General features: G+C 41.0%; 1 protein-coding gene across 1 annotated transcript in view; it reads left to right on the plus strand.

Annotated features, from left to right (window-relative positions):
- Positions 1–23829, plus strand: part of zc3h13 (zinc finger CCCH-type containing 13) — a 129819-nt gene that overhangs the window by 12725 nt on the left and 93265 nt on the right. Inside the window, exons 2-5 of the mRNA XM_038802332.1 lie at positions 10762–10894; positions 15883–15992; positions 19650–19761; positions 20797–20911. Coding sequence (XP_038658260.1) covers positions 10778–10894; positions 15883–15992; positions 19650–19761; positions 20797–20911 — 454 coding nt within the window. The 5' untranslated portion in view covers positions 10762–10777. The remainder of the gene's footprint in view (positions 1–10761; positions 10895–15882; positions 15993–19649; positions 19762–20796; positions 20912–23829) is intronic.

The following is a 23829-nucleotide window of genomic DNA, read 5'->3' on the forward strand; positions in this document are numbered from 1 at the left end:
TTAAGTGATTCTGTTGTTTTTGCTTCAACCTCGCGAAATAAACCCAGCTCACACTGAACATGAGATCAAACATCTGCAAGGAAGTTTCTGCTGATAGCATCTTAAACCCCCTTCAGCTGATGATTCACTACTCTTCTATGTTGAATACCATTTGGAACAAGCAGTGAAGGTGGCAAAGACACAGAACGTACTCTGGGGTGGTGGCTTCAATATACATTTATCAAGAGTGGCTTGGTAGCGCCACCATTGAAGAACTTCATTGATCTCATCCTCACCTGTCCTAAATGCAACTCTCCATGATAGTATAGACACAGTCCTTCTGGAGATGAGGACCAGTCTTCATGCTGAGGACACACTATTGTATTGTGTGCACTACCACTTTCTCTCAATTGCAGATTTAATTAATTGAATTTATTAATTAATTTAATTTAAATTTCACCGGCTGCCGTGGTGAAATTTAAACCTGTGTCTCCAGAGCGTTAGCCTAAGCCTCTGGATTACCAGTCTGGTGACATTCCCACTATGTCACCATATCCCCAAATGTTACTGTGAACTTATTCGTTAACCGATCAAGCTGGCAACCAATCCTGTTTCAATGAGGAATGTAGAAGAAGACATCAGAAACCATACCAGGTGTACCGAACAATGAGATGTCAACTTAGTGAAGCTACAACAAAGAACTCCATGTATGCTCAACAGAGAAAGCAACTGCATTCAATCCCACAACTAATGCATTAGATAACAATTGTAGGCCTGCCACATCCATTCATGAATTAAGGTAGATGATTAAAGCACTAAAAGGCAGAGAAGGCTCCATAAACATCTCCATCCTCATTAATGATAGAGCATAGCAATCATTGAGTGCAAAAGGCAGGGCTGAAGCCTTTGCATCCATCTTCAGTTAGAAGTGCTGATGATCCATCTTGGCCTTTTCTTGAGATCCCCATCATCACAAAAGGCAGTCTTCAACCAATTCAATCCACTCCACATGATATCAAGAAATGGCTGAATGCACTGGGTGCTGCAAAGGCTATAACAATATCTGGCTGCAGTGCTCAGAGTTAACATGTCTCAAGCCAAACCATTCCAGTTAATATTCAGAATCTACCTGACAATGTGGATAATTGCCCAGGTATGACCTGTCCACAGAAAGCAGAACAAATCCGATTGGGCCAATTGCCACCATTAGTCGACTATCAATCATCAGCAAAACAATGGAAGTTGGCATTGCTATAAAATAATGTTTATTCATCAATAACCTGCCCAGCAATGTTCAGTTTGGGTTCCACCAAGTTAGCTAAGCGCCAAACCTCCTTCCAGCCTTGGTCCAAACATGAACAAAAGAGCTGAATTCCAGAGGTGAGAGTGGCTGCCCTTGGCATCAAGGCATTTGATCACGTTTAGCATCAAGATCCCACCAAGAGGAATACTCTTCAGTTGCAGATCTCATACCTAGCAGCAATGAAGATATGGTTATTGATGTTGGAGGTCAATCAACTCAGCCCCAGGACCTCACTGCAGGCGTTACTCATCATTGACAAAAAAATTGACCATGTACTTAAATATTGTGGCTACAAGAGTAAGTCAGTGTTCTGGGTATTCTGCACAAGTGACTCATGTGATTTCGCCCAAAACATTTCTACCATCGACAGTTTTGGAGTTTGTTGAAATGCTAGTTACCTGTCTGGGTGAGTATCAGCTCCAACAACGCTCAAGAAGCTCAATAGCATCCAGGGAAAAGGAGCCAATTGATTGGCAACCCATCCACCACCTGAAGCATTCACTGCCTCCACAAACGCTGCACAATGACAGCACTGTGTACTATCCACAAGATACATTGCAGAAACTTACCAAGTCTTTAACAGCGCCGTCCAAACCTGTGACCTTGACCAGCTGCAAGGGAGAGGACAGTCCTAGCTCATCCTGACTTGACCATTCCTTCATTGCTGGGTTAAATTCCTGGAACTCCCTCCCTAAGCGCTCTGTGATTGTACCTACACCACACAGACTGCAGCGATTTAAGAAGGAAGCTCATCACATTCTTCTGAAGTGCCATTGGGAATCGGTAACAAATGCATGCCTTGCCGGTGAAACCCATATTCTGTGAATGAAATTTAAAAATCATTTTACATATCTTATTTAATATACTTTTCCCTCCAAATGTTAAATGCCTCACCAGAAATTTAAAAATCATTTTACATATCTTATTTAATATACTTTTCCCTCCAAATGTTAAATGCCTCACCAGTATTAGGGGCAGCAGGGTAGCATGGTGGTTAGCATAAATGCTTCACAGCTCCAGGGTCCCAGGTTCGATTCCCGGCTGGGTCACTGTCTGTGTGGAGTCTGCACGTCCTCCCCCTGTGTGCGTGGGTTTCCTCCGGGTGCTCCGGTTTCCTCCCACAGTCCAAAGATGTGCGGGTTAGGTGGATTGGCCATGCTAAATTGCCCGTAGTGTCCTAATAAAAGTAAGGTTAAGGGGGGGGGTTGTTGGGTTACGGGTATAGGGTGGATACGTGGGTTTGAGTAGGGTGATCATGGCTCGGCGCAACATTGAGGGCCGAAGGGCCTGTTCTGTGCTGTACTGTTCTATGTTCTATGTATAGAGCCATGGAGGTCTACACAGAAAAGGCCCTCCCAGCCCATCGCGGGTCAAAAACAACCACCTAATTATTCTAATCCCATTTTCCAGCACTTGGGCCCATGGCTTTGTATGCCTTGACATCTCAAGTGCATGTTTAAATATTCCTTGTAAGCACTAGTAAGACATTTCTTATCCTTGATTTTCTCACATTTTTCTATAGAAAAAGATATGGGGGGAAAGCAGGATCAGCCATGGTCATAATGAATGGCGGGGCATGGTCGAAGAGTTCAATTCCCTCCTCCAATTTTCTGTGTTTCTATGACTATAATGGGCTGTGAACCACAGTTTGTGTGTACATCACTGATGTCACTAAGCATTATTTTTACATATAATGTGACCACCAGAGACATGTGATCTCATCATGTGACATGATGGGACAAAGTATTTTACTGCTGTGAAGAAATTTATTGCAAATTGAGATCAGGAAGAGCATTGAAGTACTTTGGGAAGTACAAGCTGAACAAAAAGCAGCATTGGTTTGTAAAGGGTAGATCATGCCTGACTCACTAAATTGAATAATTTGAAGAGGTCAGTAGCACGGCGGACAGAGCATTGTCTATGGGTGTTATCTCTCTGGACTTCGAGAAATAATTTTATAAAGTTCCACAGGAGATTATTGGCAGAGGTGAAGGTATACAGAATTGAAGGGAACCTTGTGACTCATGGATTGATGATTGTTTGGGAGGTAGAAGGCAGTGAGTTGATCAATGACTGATAGGATGTGACAAGTGGTGTTCACCAGAGAATTCTTTTGGGCATATATTGTGATGGACACCTGGTCAGCTCTCAACAGTGGCTAAGAGACTGGGCTAGATGCCGTCACATTTTAAAGTTTTAGGGCGGTGCGGAAATATCGATTTGTTCCAGGAGTGGCAAGGCATTAAGGGTAAAGTAGTAGCATGGATAGAGGGTTGGTTAATTAGTAGAAAGCAAAGAGTGGGGATTAATGGGTATTTCTCTGGTTGGCAGTCAGTAGCTAGTGGTGTACCTCAGGGATCAGTGTTGGGCCCACAATTGTTCACAATTTACATAGATGATTTGGAGTTGGGGACCAAAGGCAGTGTGTCCAAGTTTGCAGACGACACTAAGATGAGTGGTAAAACAAAAAGTGCAGAGGATACCGGAAGTCTACAGAGGGATTTGGATAGGTTAAGTGAATGGGCTAGGGTCTGGCAGATGGAATACAATGTTGACAAATGTGAGGTTATCCATTTCGGTAGGAATAACAGCAAAAGGGATTATTAAATGATAAAATGTTAAAATATGCTGCTGTGCAGAGAGACTAGAGTGTGCTAGTGCATGAGTCGCAAAACGTTGGATTACAGGTGCGACAGGTGATTAAGAAAGCAAATGAAATTTTGTCCTTCATTGCTAGAGGGATGAAGTTTAAGACTAGGGAGGTTATGCTGCAATTGTATACGGTGTTAGTGAGGCCACACCTGGAGTATTGTGTTCAGTTTTGGTCTCCTTACCTGAGAAAGGACTTACTGGCACTGGAGGATGTGCAGAGGAGATTCATTAGGTTAATCCCAGAACTGAAGGGTTTGGACTACGAGGAGAGGTTGAGAAGACTGGGACTGTACTCGTTGGAATTTAGAAGGGTGAGGGGGATCTTATAGAAACATATAAAATTATGAAGGGAATAGATAGGATAGATGCAGGCAGGTTGTTTCCACTGGCGGGTGAAAGCAGAACTAGGGGACATAGCCTCAAAATCAGGGGAAGTAGATTTAGGACTGAGTTTAGGAGGAACTTTTTCACCCAAAGTGTTGTGAATCTATGGAATTCCTTGCCCAGTGAAGCAGTTGATGCTCCTTCATTAAATGTTTTTAAGATAAAGATAGATAGTTTTTTGAAGAATAAAGGGATTAAGGGTTATGGTGTTCGGGTCGGAAAATGGAGCTGAGTCCACAAAAGATCAGCCATGATCTCATTGAATGGCGGAGCAGGCTCAGGGGGCCAGATGGCCTACACCTGCTCTGAGTTCTTAACGTTCTTATGAGTGATTGTATAACAAATAGGGCGTGGTTATTTTATAAACAAACTTTATTAAAAGGAAAGAAAACCATATTTAAACTTCAAACCTAACAATTACATGCAGTTCTTTAACACACTAATTCCCATTAAAAGAACGTCAAATACATACATTCAGCTCTCATTCCACTTACAGAGACAGGCAAAGAAGGTACTTGTATTTGTGAAGCAATTCTCTGCTGTAAGTTAAGTTCCTTTAGAACCCTTTTTGAAAGTCTGTATTTGGAGCAGTTTCTTTCATGACCACTCCGGATGACTTTTCCAATCCTTCTCCTGTACCTGTTCAAAACAGGATTTTCTTTCTCTCTCTCTCTCTCTCTAAGCTCCACTCAGCCCCTCACAAAAGAACAGAGCCATGCTATTGATCTGCAACTAACCTCCCATTGACTGACAAAGAAGCCGCCAGACTCTGTAATGGGCTAATATCTGGTTAGACAAGATGGTCCCAAAGGACAGTGGATCTCGAGTGACTCATCCTTGCTGAACTGGGTCATCCTGTGTATCCCCACTAACTAGTTTAAATCCGAATGGGACAGTGTAACGCGTGCCAGGTGTGGGCATGACTCTGTGCTAACAGTTTTTTTTTCCTCGGCCTGTTTCACCCCTAAGTTGCTGGCTACATTGGGATCTCATTTCTGGACTCAATTTCCTAATATCGCCCTTGTGTAACAATATATTAATAACTTGTTTAAAGAAAGTTTATATTAAAATTTGAAGGTAAATTGTAAATTGTGTTGATAGAGGGAATTTACAAATTTAGTGGAAAAACTGGCAGATAGACTTGAGTGAGGTCATAGACTTTAGATCTGAGAGACAAATGGAGTATTTTCTGACTGGTGAGAGAAGATGAACTGAGAAGAGAGATGTGATTTGGGTATCCGCGTGCACAAATCACTCTCACAGTTGCAAAAGGTAATCAAAAAGGCTAATGGAGTGCTGCCGTCTATCACTAGGTGACTTGAATGCTAAAGCGAAGAAGTGATGCTTCGGTTGCACAGCGTCATGGTCTGGCCTCAACTGGAGACCTGCTTCCAGTGCTGTGAACCACATCTCAGGAAAGATGTATTGCCCTTGGTAGGGATATAGTGTATATTCACCAGAATGATACTGGGAATGAAAAGAATAAATTATAAGGACAGGCAGCCTAATTGTTGCATCATGTTGCATTTAGAATGTTGGGGTGATCTAATTAAGGTTTTAAAAATGAAGAATTGATAAGGGAGATACAGACACACTATATCCTCCAGTGGAAGAATCTAACCCAAGCTATCATGATCTTAAAATGAGGGCTCAGCCAGTTAAGTGTAAAAGCATTCTTTCATACAAAGGGTGTAGAGAGAATCTGGAACATTCCCCAAAAGGCTGTGGATGTTGGGTCAGTTGAAATTTTCAAAGGCAAGGGTACTGATAAACGGCAGAAATATCGGGAGTAAAACATCAGCAACATGAAATAGGCTCAGAGCGAGTTGGCAGCTAATTCTTTACCATTCCCAGTCTTCATCTCACTGAAGTTCAGAGCGATAGTTCAAACTCTTTTCAAACCACTTCCTGGTTTCTAATATTTTTAGTTGGTTTGAAATGTAAAAACCGTGACGATATTTTCCAAGTCCATGAAAAATTAAAATTGTGGAAAACTGGCTGCTGGTTCACTATAGGCTGTTTTATCACCACTACGTTAGATCTATATCACCCCTGAAGCGCTGAGGTACAAATCTACTATGGTCTAATAGAAGACTAAATTCAAGGGGCTGAATGGCCTACTGTTTCTTTTTTGACTTTCCTTTATATACAGAGTTATATTCACATCTATGAAACAATTGAACCTGGTTTCCCCCTCTTGTGTTAATGCTACATTGCCCAGTATTAGGGTACCGAACCAGACTCCCAATTTATATTGGGGAAACTGGCCAAGAAACCTCAAATATTTTTTTATTTGTAAACTGTGAAGAAAGGATACTTCACCCCCAGGAGTGATTCCACTGACAAATAGGGATTTTTTGAATTATAACAAATGTTATTCACACAGGATTAACCCCATTAACATCCAAGTTAAACCGTTTTTTAAAAAAAATAAAGAAAGGTGTTGAGCTTACTTTCCCATCTACTTCTAAAATTTCAATTGAACAAAATCCCCATACAGGTCAAATGCTACTTATTAATAAAGTTAATGCTTGGTGGCTTACAGATTTATTCAGAGAGAAGCTTTCCTCAGAACCCTGGGCAGAACTCTAAAACCGAAACTAAAAACAGACGCATGGCATGAAAAACAAAACTAAAGACAGACCCAGTCCCTCCCATGCGTGACATCACAGCCTGCCCAACATTTAACTCCTTAATCGCAGCTTTTTAAAAAAAAAAATGTTTTTATTCTCCATTTTCACATTTTCCTCCAAAATCTACACCCCACCCACAAACAGTAAACGGTAACAAATACAAAATCAATCTCCTTAACAATAACAACGATCCCATCCTCCCACCACCCCAAACAACGGCCCACCTGTCAATATATGCATCCAATAAAACAAACCCTCCCATGGTGGAAACAAAAAACAAAGGAGAAAAAGAAAAAGGAGTCCGGGGCTACCCATGGTCACCATAGAGTCCACCCCCCACACACTCAACGCCGCCCGACCTCTGAAAAGTACCGTACGTGATACCCGAGAGTTGTAAACGCCCCCCCCCCCAAACTCCTCCCGTCCACTGCCTCTTGTAAAACTCCTCCCCCCAACCTCGGTTCCTTCCCCCCAACTTTCCACCCCGGCTAGACCATTCGAACCCTGTTCTGCCAGGCTCCGATGGCCGCAGCCCCTCCCCCCACCTCACTCCCGTTCACTGGCCGGTTTAAACCCCGCATATCCACCTACACCCCACCCGTGTCCAAATATATACAACATTGGATCCTTTAGCCCATATACCCGCACACAGTGAAACAAAAAAGAAGAAAATACAGTCCTGAGGTTACATCGGCACATGGCCATTTCTCAATTTCTCAGTTCTGCCACAGTCCTTCTACCTTCGCAAACTCCTTCGCTGCTTCTGCCATTCCAAAATAAAAGTCCTTGAGCTTATAAATTACCCTCAGCTTCGCTGGAAATACAATGCCGCACTGCTAATGTACAGTGCCTTCTTCACCCTGTTGAAAGCAGTCCGCCTCCTCGCCAGCTCCACCGTAAACTCCTGATATACACGTATACCATCTCCAGCCCACTGCACCACCCGCTTCTGCTTGGCCCAGCACAGGACCTTCTCCTTCACACTGTACCTACGGAAGCACAGAGTCACTACCCTTGGCGGCTCACGCGCCTTTGGTACAGACCTCCACGACCGATGAGCCCGTTCCGGTTCATATCGGGAGGGATCCTCCCCCAATAGTTTCGCCAGCATAGCGGCAAAATACTCCGTCGGCCTCGGCCCTTGAACTCCTTCGGGCAGCCCCACAATCCTCAAAGTCTGTCGCCTGGATTTGTTTTGCACGTCTTCCATTTTTCTTCGCAGATCCTTGTTAATCTTCATCACCTTCCGCATCTCCTTCCCCATCGACGTAAGTTGATCACCGTGCTGCAACAACGTCTCCTCCACTTCCTTCAGCGCCTCCCCTTGTGCCCGCACCTCCACCACTGTACCCGCCACCGCCGTCGTCACCGGGGAAATCGCCTCCTCCACCAGCACACTCAAAACCTCCCTCATCTCCTTCCTCATCGTCTCCAAGTGTTTTGTAAACTGCCTTTCGAATTCTGCAGCCATCACCTTGGTTATTTCTTCAGCCGTAGGCAATGCGGCCTCCCTTGGTGGTCCAGCCTCCTTTTTCCTTGGTGACCCCGTGGTGACCTCTCCACTCCCCGACGGGCCCTCGGCTGTTTTTTTAACGGCCATTTTCTTGCTGATCCTGGACATCTTCTTCTGCTGTGCCTTCTCCCTGCCTTTGACGCGTCCGTGGACCCTGGGACCGGGCTTAAAGCCCCTAGAATGCCGTTCCTGAACGGGAGCCCTCTGCGCGGCTGCCTCCCGCCCGCAGTCACCGGAAGTCCCATAATCACAGCTTTAGCAGACATATAATCTGGATACTTTGACCTAAATTATTTTACTGCAACAACTATATAATACCATATATATCAAAATTTTCTACATTCATACAGCTACACTGATAGGTGATATCTATACAGACAAGACAGGCAATAGTGAACTTTTGTTGTCAGTTGTTATAAATACCTAGTTCATGGTTCATAGAAATATTTTAAGGGTCATTTTCAGTTTTGGAAAGATTAGGTTTAATTAAAAGAGGGGATAAATGCAACTAAAGCAGCTTGAAGATTATTACACTTAAAATGTTGGGTCATGTTGATTTAAGAGGTTAACAGATTGAAAGGTAAGATCTTAGAAAGCAGATGGGCTTCCTTAGCTGGAGAATCGGAGATGAGTTGTCTACACTGCTTGTAAATAAATGCAGCCGAGAGAATTTTTGTTTTGGGAGTTGGAGCTGCAAATAATTAAGCATCCAATAAGCCTTGGAAGGCTGTGTTGTAATGGGGGTGGGTGAATCTCAAGTAAGTTCAAAGGTTTCAATTTATCCATGTGTTCGTGGGGAGGGAGTGTTCTGCAGCAGGAAAATACCGTAATGAGAGGGTGCTGCTGCTAGCAGGCTCCAAACAACCAAAGTGTTGCTGAGTGTTGCTGTTAGCTGGCTTGTGTGATTGAGACTCAGAAGACCCAAGAACCGTTTTATGGCACCGTGCAGTTAGGGCACAGTAGAAATCCTAAGGAGCTGAGATGGTGTCAAAGATCATTGGTTTTATGCTGTTTAGGGTTCAGAAGAAGCCCTGAGAGCTATTTATATATTGGTATAGCTTGGGGGATTGGAGCGTGATGAAATCCAGGGGCAGTGCTAGCACAGTGAAGCTAGCCAGCTGTTTAAATGCTGAAATTGCACCAGTAAGTAGAGGCTGACGTGCACTTAGAAATCCAGGAGAACAGTGTCTTTGGAGACGAGATTGAAACCCTCGGTAGTCTGCCGTTGATGAGGCAATTGACTTGAAGCGACTTTGAGAGAATTCAGAGGCAGGAGTTTCAAAAGGATTGGTTGACTCACAGTGTTTACTGATGTCTGAGTGGGGTGCTGAGAAATCTATGGGGTCGCATTTATTATTTATGTACAATGTGGAGTGTTCGGCACAGTTTGTCTGTTAATTCACATGTACATCATATTAACCCTGAATATTTGAGTATAAGATACATATTGTAAATTATTTTCTTTTTTACCTTGTTTGTTCAAAATCTGTGGAATCTTATGGCTTCATTCACTTAGCAAGTGTCTGGAATCTCAAGCTTTGTCTACCTTAAACAAAAACATTATTGGTCCTTAACTGGATCTTACCAAAAACCTGGGGATCCAATCTAGGATCATAACACAATGCTGAGCTTTGCTAGACACAACTAAGACATGATAGGTCCACATTTTGGCCTGCACTTGCCACTAATCCGGCTTTACTCAGATCGCAAAGCCTTGCAAAATTATTCCTAAAATAGTTGCGTTTTTAAATTTCCGTACAAATATAATGGAGGGAATCTCCCCTACAGTGACTAGTGAAAAGCCTGGTAAGGTAAGGCAAACTTAGCACTGATATCCGGAAGTTCTTCACAAAGAGTAATTATTATTTGGAATGTACCCCTGAGTAGCTGATTACAGTGATGGGGGGACTGTAGACTTTGTTGAATGGGTGAGCTAAGCTGACCTAAACCTATACGTATTTATCTTGTGTTTTTGTGACCTATTGAAAAGTATGGTTGTGAATCCTTAAAGGAATAGACAGACCACCAAATAAATACGCATATGCAGTGATTTGCTGCATAATAATCCGACCAAGTGTAATTAAATAAACCCCAAGACTGTGCATTTTCTTTAACCCAGAAAGCCTATTTTTATAAATCTGATGTTTCAATTTGCAAATTCATATTCATAACCTACTTAACTCAGAGCTACATTTAGCCTTTTAGTTTTCCATTTATCACGATTAAAGCTAAAAGTGCAAATGAAGAAGCTAGATGTTGTCCTGTACACTTTCATATGGTTGTCTTTTTATTTTTAGCTTCCAATGAATCAGAATGTCAAAAGTGAGGAGGAAGGTTACTGTTGAAAATTCAAAGACCATTTCTGAGAGCACGTCTCGTAGACCCAGTGTGTTTGAAAGGCTTGGGCCTAGCACAGGGTCAAGTGCTGAGGTCAGTATTTTATAATGGGGATAGCTTCTACTCTCCAGTTTTTTTTATACTAAATATTTTCTTAAAAGGATACTCTGGACAAACAGAAACCGATGCTATGATATAATGAATGGTACAATTGCATTTAATCGCTGCAGTGTTGATAATCTAATATAACTTTTGAATTTAATTTATATTTTCAGATGCGTATTCTGAAAAAGAATTGAGAATTTCTTGGTCCTTTTTGAAATTTATTTCTCCACTTTCCTGTGCACTGTTCTCAAACTGAGGGGTTTAACACACTTTATAATACATGTGCCGCTTTGTCAAGTGAATTTAAAATCAAATTGATTACCACTGTGACATTTGTATGTATTCACCTCCACAATATCTCAAACAATGGCTCCCTTCATATTTTTTATTATTTTGTGTTTTTCCTTTTTTGTCCTGGAGCAATACAGACCAGATAGTCAAGAGAATTCCTGAACTATAGATGCAAATGATCATCGATCAGAGAAAGAAGATAGATTAAGGTGGCAGGCTAGGGACTGCCCAGTGATTTGCTTAAATAAAATGCAAGTTAAAGCTTGTGAAGGAGGTTGGGTGGCTCCTGGTGTGTCATAAATATCTCATAACCTTTGAATAAACACTTGGATACCTGTGCAACTTACCCTAAGCCAATATGTTAATACAGACTGGAAGTAGGAACTCCTCAAACATTTGGATACTTCATTGATATGTTTCTGAGGTACTGAGATTGACCGTAATTTAAACATCAAGTTTTAATCAGCATAATGTTTTTGAATACTTATTATTTTACACGTGACACATGTCAGTCCTTACTATTTCGTTTTCTTCCTGGTTGCCTTGACAACCAATTACCTACTTCTAGCCAGTTAGTTTGCCATATATTGTCTTGATCATTTGTGTGTAACTGTTTACAGATTTTTTTTTTTACTTCTTTATTTCAATGAGCTAAAAGGCTACAGCTGTCCATCAGAGAGTCATTGATCTGAAATTGTATTAATGGCAGTACCCTGAGCAACATTTTTGCTGCAACTTCAGTATTTCGGGCTATATTTTGAAAATATAAATGTGCTTCGCACAAGTGATGTATGTAATGATCTGGGAATTGGGTATATAATGTATGGGAACTCAATCCATTCACCGTTGAGACATATTGAATCCTACCTCGACTCCCATCTCTCCTGACACTTATGAGCTTTAAGAGTAATGCTCACAGATAGTTGCAATCCAATTCATAGCACAAAGATCATTTGGCTCTGGATTGCTGCCTTGTTCAGAGAGAAAACAAGAATAGTTGGCAAAGAAAGTACTCCTATAAGAATAGTTGGTGAACACTAATATAGTAGAGGATTTTCTGAGGAAGAGGGTCAAGGCACATTTTTAGAGCAGCCTAGAGATTCAATGTGGGATGTTCCTGATCTAGAAGTACTTGATAACACTAAGTGCCAAAATTAGGAAACAGTTCCAATTCCAGGAATTAACTGTGTCACCTGATGTCCAGATTCATTAAAATATTAAATTAAGCCAAATGTGTTTCTGGTTTCCTGGAGTACAACTTTTAAGTTACAATGGAAAGATGCATTCATGAACATTTTGTGTTAAATTATTTTGAATATGGTACTGTATGTATTTTCACATTGCACTTTGTTCAGATGTGTGGCTGTGGTGTCCAGAAATAAAGCATAGAATTCACACTGTGGTATCAAGTGTTTGACTGATATTGCTGGTTCATCACTGTGCTGTGGTGTGTTCTACACATCTCATTTTGTGTTATCTGTTTGCCAGTTTTCTCTTTATAAAATCATAATAGGAAAAAAAGGTTGTACAGCATTCCCCACTGCATGATGCACTCAACAGGCCGAATTACGACAAAAAAATGGAGTGTTGCCCCCGTTCCACCTCTGTTGTTTCGAGAGAAATGCCTCCCTCAAAAATGAATGAAAGGAAGGCTAATTTAGGAGAGTTGGGGTTACTTAGAACAGTAAATAATTTTATGTGGAGTGAAAAAAATGGTTTCAACAATGCTGAAGCAGCATGAAATATGCTTCAGCATAAATTCATACTTGTATTTCATGGTTACTCTTGAATGTTCCAATGCATTACACTAGTTTGTAAAATACTGCTTCTTTGTACTTTTGAAAAACGCATGAGGTGCAACTTCAGTATCATGTTTTATAGCTCGTGAGGTTAATTTATTTTTAGTACAGTAAGATTCACATTAGTAATCACCTGTATCACCCACCACCAGTTTCCTTTCAAAGATCATTTGTAATCCCATACTTAGCAGTCATCGTAGGATACGATATTGCATGGAAGGTATTCAGACTAGCTGTAATTTTACAGTATGAGGTTATTGCATTTCTGAATACATTGGTGCACATTTAAAGTATAATTGTCAGAATTATTTGAGTCATAACAAGGCTAAGTAAAAAATCTTGGCCCAACTGGCCAATTATTAGTGCACATTAATCACATTACTCATAAAACATCTCTCATCAGTCATTGGCATTGATAGAATGTGAGCAATGAGTTTGAGTTGTAGCCGCCAGTCACATTTGTGACATTTTTAGCCATACAATAACTAGAGTATTCTACATGAACAAGGCGATATGGTGATCTTGTCATAAGGTAGCATCACTTGTTGATTGCTGCCAATTTTCCCTGTCTGCAGCCATTGTTTAGGTTTCTCTAGTTATTGGTAAGCATATTGGATTTTATAATTAGATGGCAGTTGACCTCTTGAATTGCTCTGCACTAGTTAGGATAAACATTATTGACTGGAAAGCTTGTTAATGTACCAAGTATTCTCACGTAAAAGAACATGGTTCTGTTGATAACCACTTATGCAATATTTCATTAAACATGAATGAACTAATTGCTATATCCGTGAATCATTTATTCACTATCAAGCTAAACGAAACACTACATATTTCATAGCTCTATATAAATCCTATATTCTGAGTAGTAACTTCAAGAAAAAATCTAGACAAGTTCTGAACATCAGGATGTTACATCCATGTTATAAAATGCGGGGAACACTCGTGCAGGCCAGTCAAGATCTGTGCAATAAACAGCCAGGTTTTCCTTTTATGGGCAGACTCCTGAGAAAACTGTTCTCTCCACAGATGCCGGCTGACCTGAGTTTCCCCAATATTTCCCGTTTCTGTTTCATATTTCTGCCGTATTTTGCTTTTTAATCGCGTTTTTAAATTTAAGCAATTTATGCATTACACAATATTTCAAAACAGGGGCATCTAAATTACAATACAATTACAATGATGTGAAAGATTAGCCTTCAAAATCTCTAATCGATCATGATGTACTTTTATTGTAGGGATGAAGGTTTTATGAATCCGTTTCGAGACCCATCATGTACTTTGTTCATAGCTACATTACATAGTCAGGATTGAAATAATGTACCTTCATAATTATATTAGCAAAATGACTTGATTTCTGTGGCTTGCTTCAGTGGTTTGAAGTGTTGTAATTCTTACCTGCACAGATGAAAAAGAGGAGCTGAGTTTGGAAATGGACCTTACTTCTTAGTTTCCAAATGTGACAGAAGTCATGAAAATTAATTTCCCTGGATGGTGCAGCACTCCGAATCAAATTCATTTTTATGTTCAAAACAAAGAAAAGGTGCGGGTTACTTTAATTAAATTTAGGAGATGTGAGGGTGATGGACTATATAGCTGTAAAACTAAGTTTTTAAATCGTAAGTTGTTGAACTAAAAACATGCCCATGAAACCCTAAAAACATTCCGAACCAGGGTGTTTAATGGGCACACAAGTTTAGCAACATCCTTTATGTCAAAAGATGCATAATAATCCATATACAAGAAGCTACTAAACAGAACATTTAAACAGGTTGGAGGGTCATGAGCAATTTGAGTCTCTATGGACTGACTATTTTGTTAGTTTGCACAGAATGATGCTTAAAGAAACACCAATGCTATGTTAATAATTCGCTCACATCAGCAGCAGCTTTTTTATAGCTTCACATATTAAAACTAACAAATAATTAGCAAAATACCTTGAGCTAGAGGGTGGCACATGTTTGTCTAGTTTTTATAATCCCAGCAGAACTTGTATCTAGTTTCTAATATCGATAGCATTAGTTTCAAAAAAAGTTATACATTTTCAGCCCATTTATAACAGTTAATTTCACACCACAATTGGCCAGAACTGGTAATTAACAACGACAAGCTACAATGGGAGCGAGGATGTCGCAAGACATACGATAATGACGTAACCATGACCGAGGATCTCCTGGTAGGAGTAGCTATAAGCAGGAGAAAACCCCAGATATTCCGAATGCACGCAATAAAATTAGTCTTAAAGTGGCTGCAGACATCTTGTAAAAATTTTTCACTTACTCTTGGAGTTAATAATTCATGAGGTGGTAATTTGAACTTTATTTTCATTGTATGGTGGAACTTTGGTTAATGAAAATTTTGAGTTTTTTCATTGCTGGGACTTGAAATTCTCTTAAAGCTGGGAACCATTTTAGAAAATGGAAAAATAGGAGTTGGAAGATTCATGAAATTGATGCCTGCTTTACTATGATAACTATCTATAAATTCTCTACAATGGTCTGCCTTTGCAGAATCTTATTTCATAATTTTCCAAATCTTGTCACAACTTGCATTACCATTTAACACAAGTGTGAGAAATGTATTTAAGTCACATACAGTAGCTTGCTCCAGTAATGCTTCTGTATATTTTGAACGGTTGCTTTCTTTGAATATTCGTTGAACATATTCAGGTCCTTGTGAACGTTTAACCAAAATATTAGCCTTGAACACTGAAGGGGCGAAATCCTTGATTATTTGTAATTAAACTATGTTTTTGTGACAGGGTTTTCAATAGCAGGTTTTATACAAAATTTATAAACTGGACCACCCATGCTTATTTTATCAGTCTATTTTTTAAAGCTATTCTCAACAGTTGTATAATTACAAATTCCCTGTATTTTTATTTAGACACAATGCCGTAATTGGATGAAAACTGGCCTCTGTCCATATGGGAACACTTGTAGATTTACGCATGGATCCTCACCCAGAGGTAAAGGATATAGTGCCACATACAGAAGGTAAAACATAACTGATTTTTAAAAACTTAAAAGAAAATGATTTTAATAACCATTTTGTAGGACATTGTAGAATGATTTATTTAAAATCATTCACTATGTTTTATACATTAATCCTGTTATAAAACAACATAGTTCAAATGACTGAGTAATGTGACAGGAGATCTATTGTATTTAAATAGATTTTTAAAAAAGTTTTTTATCTGCCACAAGACCAGGCTCAAATTTCAAATCTACAAATCAGGGAGACATCATTACAATCAACAATCAAAAACTTAAATTTTGGATTTTATAAGGGAAAATGAAAATGGGGTGATCAGAAAAAAGAACAGGGAATAAATCAGTCTTGACGCTTGAAATAATTTTCAAAATGTTTTTGTACGCTGTCTTCGACCAGCAGTAACAAAAATTACAAAAAAACTTGTCACTTAAGATATAAAATAAATTTGCAAAACATTTCATCTTTCTCATAAAATCCCCAACTCATCCAACCGCCCCATTTAAGATTTAACTTCAATGTTAAACTTCAGATTTCTTAAAATCAATGGGTACTGATTGGACTATTTCACCATGTGTGTGGCAACAAGATTGACTGTACTAAAGTAAGGAAGTGACTTTGAGCTTCTGCTCAAGCCAAATTGGTCTTGACAAATGAAGGACTGCACTGAATGAAACATTGAATTTGGGGGGGGGAAACTTACTTGCTGGCCACAAAATATCTCTCATTCAGTGTCACAGGTATTGCCATCTTTGTACATTGACAGGATTAAATAGGAGACTGGATGTGGAAGAGGGATTGAAAACAAAGCCTGAGAAATGTGGGCCAAGAGAGGGATGGGGTGGGTGGTTTTTCCTGTAGTTAATTAATTGTCAACTAAGTAATGTTTGCTCAGCATTGTTTTTAGTTTGTTTGTTAAAGTAAAAGTCTTAAAATGTGAAATCTTGTGTGTTTCTTTGCATTGGTAACTGGGCTATTCATATCTCTTTAAAAGTTATCAATCTTCACGGGATCGTAGCAATTCGAGGAAGCTTGGTGAACAGTTAAGGGGGAATTCAGTGTGGCCAGTACAATTATCCTGCACATCTTTGGGTTCTGGGGGGGGTGAGACCCACACAGAGACTGGGAGAATATGCACACTCCACACGGACAGTGACCCGGGGCTGGAATTGAACCCGGGGCTGGGATTGCTAACCATTGCGCTTATCGTGCTGCTGTAACACTAAATATTTAAAGGCATATCTGGAGACTTGCATGTTAAATTGTAGAAGAAATAGAAGTCTAAGGGAAGTGATTGTGTGTCAATAAGGCTATTTTATTACCTTCAGTATGCATAAAACTCGATGCTATAACTAGCAATTTTGAAATTGAATTTGAGATTAAACTAAAATAATTATTGTAAATTTTACGTGGTACGAGTATAATAGGTTTAACGACAAATTAATACAAGCAACCTTTGTCACACCACGTGGAATTTAATCCATCTGAAATTCATGGTAAGTGTTCACATTAATTTCTCCTTTGCCCAATAATGCATTGATTTTAGGGTGTTACTTTGCATTACATATTAGTAACAGGAATGGAATCCCCCTTGCCCTCCAGCCCATAAAACAGTGAGAAATCTAGTACCAGCTATTAGATTACAGAGCTGCAACAGATTTGACTAAATGGAAAGTCAAGTTGGAAGAAGTGATAAATTTGGATGAGAATAAATGAAGCAAAAAGCAATTAGAGATGAAAATGAAATATAACTGACTTACCCCAAAATTTTGAAGGCCTGGATGGCAAGATGAGAATGGAGCTAATGACCAGAGAGAAAAGCAATTACAATTCTAGAAGAAATGATCAAAGTTGTCTAGGCATTCAACATTGCAGCTATGTAGGATCTTTAATACAGGAAAATGTTCCACAGCACTTTACAAAGGGTGGTAATGAGAAAGCCGTCTTTAAAGAGAAATGCCAAGAGTGAAGGGCAAGGGAAATGGGATACCAAGTCACTCGGCAATTTTTCACATCTAGCCTTATTAAAATGTTGTTTGCTCATCTTGGATGAAAATAGGCTGTTTCTCTATGGCGCTAAAGAAAGGAAGACTTTGTTTAATAAAGTGGAGTAAATAGCATGAAAAAAGGAACTGAGTGAGCAAATAAGACAATCTAAGCAGATCATGTTCCGCATGATAAATATGACTAGTATTGAATTGTGAAGTTGAGTTGAGCTGTGCTCAAGACTGTTTGCCATTTAAGGTCCGTATTTATACCATGCAAATCTCTTTTCAACCCTACTTTATCCATCCTTCAGCGGTGAATTGGCTATCCTCTCCAATTCAGCAATTTCATTGAATGCACTGTTATGATCCAAACATGCTGTTTGGGGAACTGTGGGCTTGAACTCATGAAATTGTTGTTTGTCTCCATCCTTCACCCTCTTCATTCGACATTGCCCTTTGGTTGCATGGTTGGTCTGCACATCAGTGACTAGAATAATGCGTTTTGTGGGAGACATCTGGGACATTTCTGAGAGATGTGACAAGACATCAAACAAATATTGATTCTCCTCTTTGTAGCACCGACTCCGAATGTTCCCACGCGCATCTATGTAGGTAGAAATGACAGAACAACTTAATGTTTTTAAAAATACTTTATGGTTTACTTTATGATGTCACGGTCAAATTGTTGTGACTTCAGAATAGTTATTATGATCTCATAAAGTTATATTTTCTCTTGAGGACAGTGAAATTTATGACTAAAATCCCTTGAATGCAGAGTCTGCCCCTTAAGTGAAAGGAATGTAATTTGTTCCCATTCTTGAGGACGACTGAAAACCTCGCCAGTGCCACAGGTCAAAATGAGTTGTAGGCTTTTAGTTTAAATATTTTCATAGCTGTTAGCCAATTATGTATATGATAAGTACAATATAAATACTTCAATATGTGAACATGCAGTTTTAAAAGAAATGTTAGGGCAATGTTAGAAATGTTATATAGTGGGTGCAGCAGTTTAAATATCATGCACTGGATCTTGAAATGGTCAGCTCAGAGATGTGTGGATAGTTCTAAATTACAGTCCCAGGCCCTCCTGGCTATTCAAGCCTGCCAGACCATGGTCAGGATATCATTATTTGGGTGAAGGCTGTGCAATTTGAATGAACCCACTTAGAAGTCCCACAGCCTGTACAATTGTGCCTAGTTAGTTGTCAATGATACTTGAGATTTTGTTTTAGTTGACGAGCAGTTATTAAGCTTTATAAGTACAAAATTGCCTCTTTTTTTTAAACTCAGGCAGAAGCAAAATTTTGAAGCTCCTTCAAGTTAAAAGTAATTAATAGTATTGAGGATTTAATGGTAGCTAATTGGAAAAATTAATGTCTTCAGAACAATTTTCTTAGACGTGCTAGATATTCCTGTTGCTAAGTTCAAGTTGGGTTTAGTTTTCATCAGTTAGTATCTATATTGTGGCTTGTAAATTGGAATTGTAATGGTGTTAATTGCATGGGCTGTGTTATCCATCTGTCAATATATCTTCTGCATGTCTCTAGTGCAGTGGCCGTGCATGCCCTCTCGTCTGTGTATTTGACCGAAAAACTAGAAACAAGAATCCCTTAAGAAAATTTCTGCTTTGTGTCAACAGAGAAAAGTGTGTTACTTTATTTTGTGGGTATATAGATCTCCAGAAAGGCCAACTGGTGATTTACGAGAGAGAATGAAGAACAAAAGGCAAGATGTGGAATCTGAACCACAGAAGAGACCCCAGGATGAGTCTTCATCCCCAACAAGGGTGAGAAAGAATCCCATTTCAGAATTTATGGATTTAACTGACATATTCCAGTCAAGGTTGACCCTTTCACCTTTACCAGAGGCTAATTTTTATTCCTAAAGAAAAACGTTAAAGTCAAATAGTTAAAAACTTTGTAGGTTATTATATGGTAGTGGAACATTTTGGGCTGTAAATCATGACTATTTTGTAACTATTTGTCAATGTCCGTTTATAGCCAACCTGAAAGCTGCCGATTCAAAATAATGCTTAGTGTTTTAAATAAATTTGGGGTACCCAATTCTTTTTTTCAATAAGGGGCAATTTAGTGTGGCCAATTGACCTACCCTGCACATATTTGGGTTGTGGGGGTGAGACCCATGCAAACACGGGGAGCATGTGCAAACGCCACACGGACAGTGACCCGGGGCCGGGATTGAACCTGGGTCCTCAGCGCCATGAGGCAGCAGTGTTAACCACTGCAGTGCCATGCCGCCCACATGCTTAGTCTTTTCAAGGGGATTTTGAGTAGAATAACTCATTTTCTATTTCGTTGAAATGCAAGCTAGATTTAATTGCGTTGGAGTTTTGGACTTTGGAATCTATGAACGCTTATAATAACTAAAGCAATTCAATTATATTTCTATGCGTTTATATTTTTAAGAAAGTTGAGTAGTAATAATTAACCCTAGAAGTTATGATTGAAATAATACTTGCCGACAGAGGGAGGACATGGTGTGCCAGAATTCTGTGCTTGTAAATTTATTATGATTTCTTAGTATAAATTTACAAGCAGGAGCGAACAAAATTATGAATTAGGAGCATGAATAGGCCATTAGGCCCCTTGAGCCTGCTGTGCCATGCATTAAGATCATGACCGGTCCGATTATGGCCTCAACTCCAGATTCGACCTCCCCCTGATAACCTTTGACTCTTGCTCTTCTAAACTCCCAGTGGCTGCAACCAACCTTTCTTTGTAGCTCAGATTGTGAAAGAGCAAACCAGAAGAAATATATGCATTTTGTGCAGCACAATGATATACATTCTCATTTTATTTAGAGGGATACTTCGAGGAGCAGACACCGAGAAAAAGAAGATGCTAACCTGAAAATTACGAAGGAGCGCACCCCAGAAAGCGAAGAAGAACCGGCTGATTGGGAAGCAGGTGGGGATGGTAAGTGGGATTTAATCAAAAAATGCTATAAATAAATATATATTTTTATTCCACATTTTCAGATTTATACATCATAAAAACAATAACATGATATAACCCCCCCCCCTCCCCACCACTAGAAAACCAAATAGAAAACCCACCCACCACCTGCCTCCCACGCCCTCCCTAACAACTAACTGTGACCTGCTCTTTAAAGTGCAAAATAAATGGCTGCCACCTTCGGTAGAACCCTTCAATTGCTCAAGGTACAAAAGTTCTATGAGATCCTCCAGCCATACTGAGGCACTTGGTGGAAAAGCTGACCAGCCCATCAGCACCTGCCTTCAAGCAATAGGCGAGACAAAGGCCACAGCATTAGTCCCCACCCCGTCTGCAGCTGCAGCAGGTCCAGTGCCTTAAATATGGCCCTAAGGGGCCAAGGCTTCAGTTCAATTTGTAGGATCAGCGACATGGTGGCAAAGAAGGAGATGCAGAACCCCATGATCTTTGGACCCGACCAGAGCATGTGTACATGGTAAGCCGAGATCCTCCCACAACGCCCACATTCATACTCCACACCGCAAATAGCCTGCTCGTCTTGGATTTGGTCAAGTGGGCCCTATGCACCACCTTCAACTGTATCAGCCCTAACTTCGCGCATGATGATGTTGCATTCACCCTACGCAGAATCTCACACCACACCCCCAGCTCGGACCCCAGCCTCTCTTCCCACATGGCCTTAAGCCCCTCCAAGGATACTGCCCCCTTTGCTATGATCCTCCCATAAACCCTGAGGTGGTTATCCCCAAGTATCTAAAATGGCAACACCCCCAAATTGACCCCTCTTCCCCAGCTGAGTTTCAGGGAAACACTCACTTTTCTCCCAATTCAATTTATACCCTGAAAAAGCCCCAAATGACTTCAGTAGTGCCATGATATTCCCCATTGTGGGGATCGGATCCATTGCATAAAATAAATCATCAGCCTACAGGAACGCCATGTGTTCACCACCGACCCGACCCCTACCCTCCTCCACCTATCCAACCTCCACAGGGAAATAGTCAACGCCTCAATTGCCAACATAATGCCTGTGCAACTGAAAATACCCCGAGCTCACATTGTGTGCTCCAACACTAGCCTTAGCTGCCTTATTAAAATCTTTTTATTCTCCTCATTTTCAACATTTTCATCAAATAAACAACAAAAGAAAACAAACAAAAACAAATACAGTACCAATCCCCCAAACAACACCTCATTCAATATACAGACCAAAACATCACCTGTACAGTCCAAGTAAAAACGAAAAGTAACAATCAATCAGTAATCAGTGTAACCATGAACAACTATTACCCCCTCCCTAATGTTCGATGGCAACCAATTCTCGAAAGTGCATAATAAAGTCCCCATGAATTGTAGAACCCTTCCTTCACCCCCCTCAGCTCAAACTTCACTTTCTTGAGAGTCAAACATTCCAGTACATCCCCCCGCCAAGCCGAGGCACAGGGCGGAGAGGGTGACCTCCATCCCAACAGGCCACGCCTCCAGGCAATCAGCGAGGCGAAGGCTAAAAACATCTTCCCCCGCACCCGCCTGCAGTCTTGGTCAGTCCGACACCCCGAAAATAGCTTCCAGGGGCCCTGATTCAAAGTTCACGTGCACTACCCTCGAGGTGATTCTAAAAACCTCCCTCCAGTACTTCGCCAGCTTCAGACAGGACCAAAACATATGTACGTGGTTTGCGGGGCGCCTCCCACATCATGCACATACGTCCTCCACTCCCTCAAAGAGTTGGCTCACCCTTGCCCTCATGAGGTGCGCCCTGTACACAACCTTGAGCTGTGCCAGTCCCAACCTCGTGCAGGAGGTTGAGGCGTTCACCCTCCGGAGCACCTCATACCACAGACCATCCTCCATAACCTCCCCCAACTCTTCCTCCCACTTGGCTTTGATTTCCTCCATGGACAGCCTGTCCTCCCCCAGAATCTTCCCGTCGATTGCAGACACCTCTCCATTCCCCCTGCCATCAATATCTCTTCCAACAATGAGCTATTGGGAAGCTCCGAAGTTCCTTCCGAGCAAAGTCTCAGAGCTGCAGGTACCTAAACCCTTCCCCTTGCCCCAGTTCATACTTCTCCCCAACTTTTCCAGCCTCGCAAAACATTCCCCCAGGAACAGGTCTTTGAAAACCCTGACCCCCCCCCCCCCCTTCTCCCATCTCCGAAGCCTCCCGTCCAACTTCCCTGGCTCAAACCTATTATTCCCCCTAATCGGCATCTCTCTTGACCTCATCCACAACTTAGAGTGCTGCCTTTACTGCCTCCAAATCTTCAGCGTTGCCCCACCACCGGACTCCCAGAGTATTTACCCGGGGCCATCAGGAGTGGCACTGTTACCAACGGCCTCAGCCCCGACCCCTGCACAGACCTTCCTCCATTCTAACCCGCTGGGACTCTTTTCTCCATCCCCCAAAAACAAACAAAAAACGATCAGCTTATCCACCCTCAAAAAAAGCCTTTGGCAAAAAGACCGGCAGGCACTGAAATAGAACAAAAATTGCGGCAGTACATACATTTTAATCAGCTGCACCCGACCTGCCAGTGACAGAGGGAGGCTAGCCCACCTTGCCAAATCCGCTTTCACCCTCCTTTCCCTCATCCGGCATCATGATAACATTTAATAATATTTGAGAATAGCAGCCTTCCTTTCACAAACTCCGTCTGGTCCTCCCCTATCACCTTACGGAGGCACCCCTCCAACCTAGCCGCCAGTACCTTCGCCAATATCTTTGCTTCAACATTTAGTAGCGATATAGGCTTGTACGACCCACACTCCGTCGGGTCCTTATCTTGCTCCAACAACAAGGAGATTGAGGCCTTCCCCAATGTTTGTGGTAGCACCCCTTCCCTATTACCTCCTCGAACATCCCCACCATCAGCTTC

The sequence above is a fragment of the Scyliorhinus canicula genome, chromosome 7 (assembly GCF_902713615.1).
Source record: "Scyliorhinus canicula chromosome 7, sScyCan1.1, whole genome shotgun sequence".
Taxonomy (NCBI): Eukaryota; Metazoa; Chordata; class Chondrichthyes; order Carcharhiniformes; family Scyliorhinidae; genus Scyliorhinus; species Scyliorhinus canicula.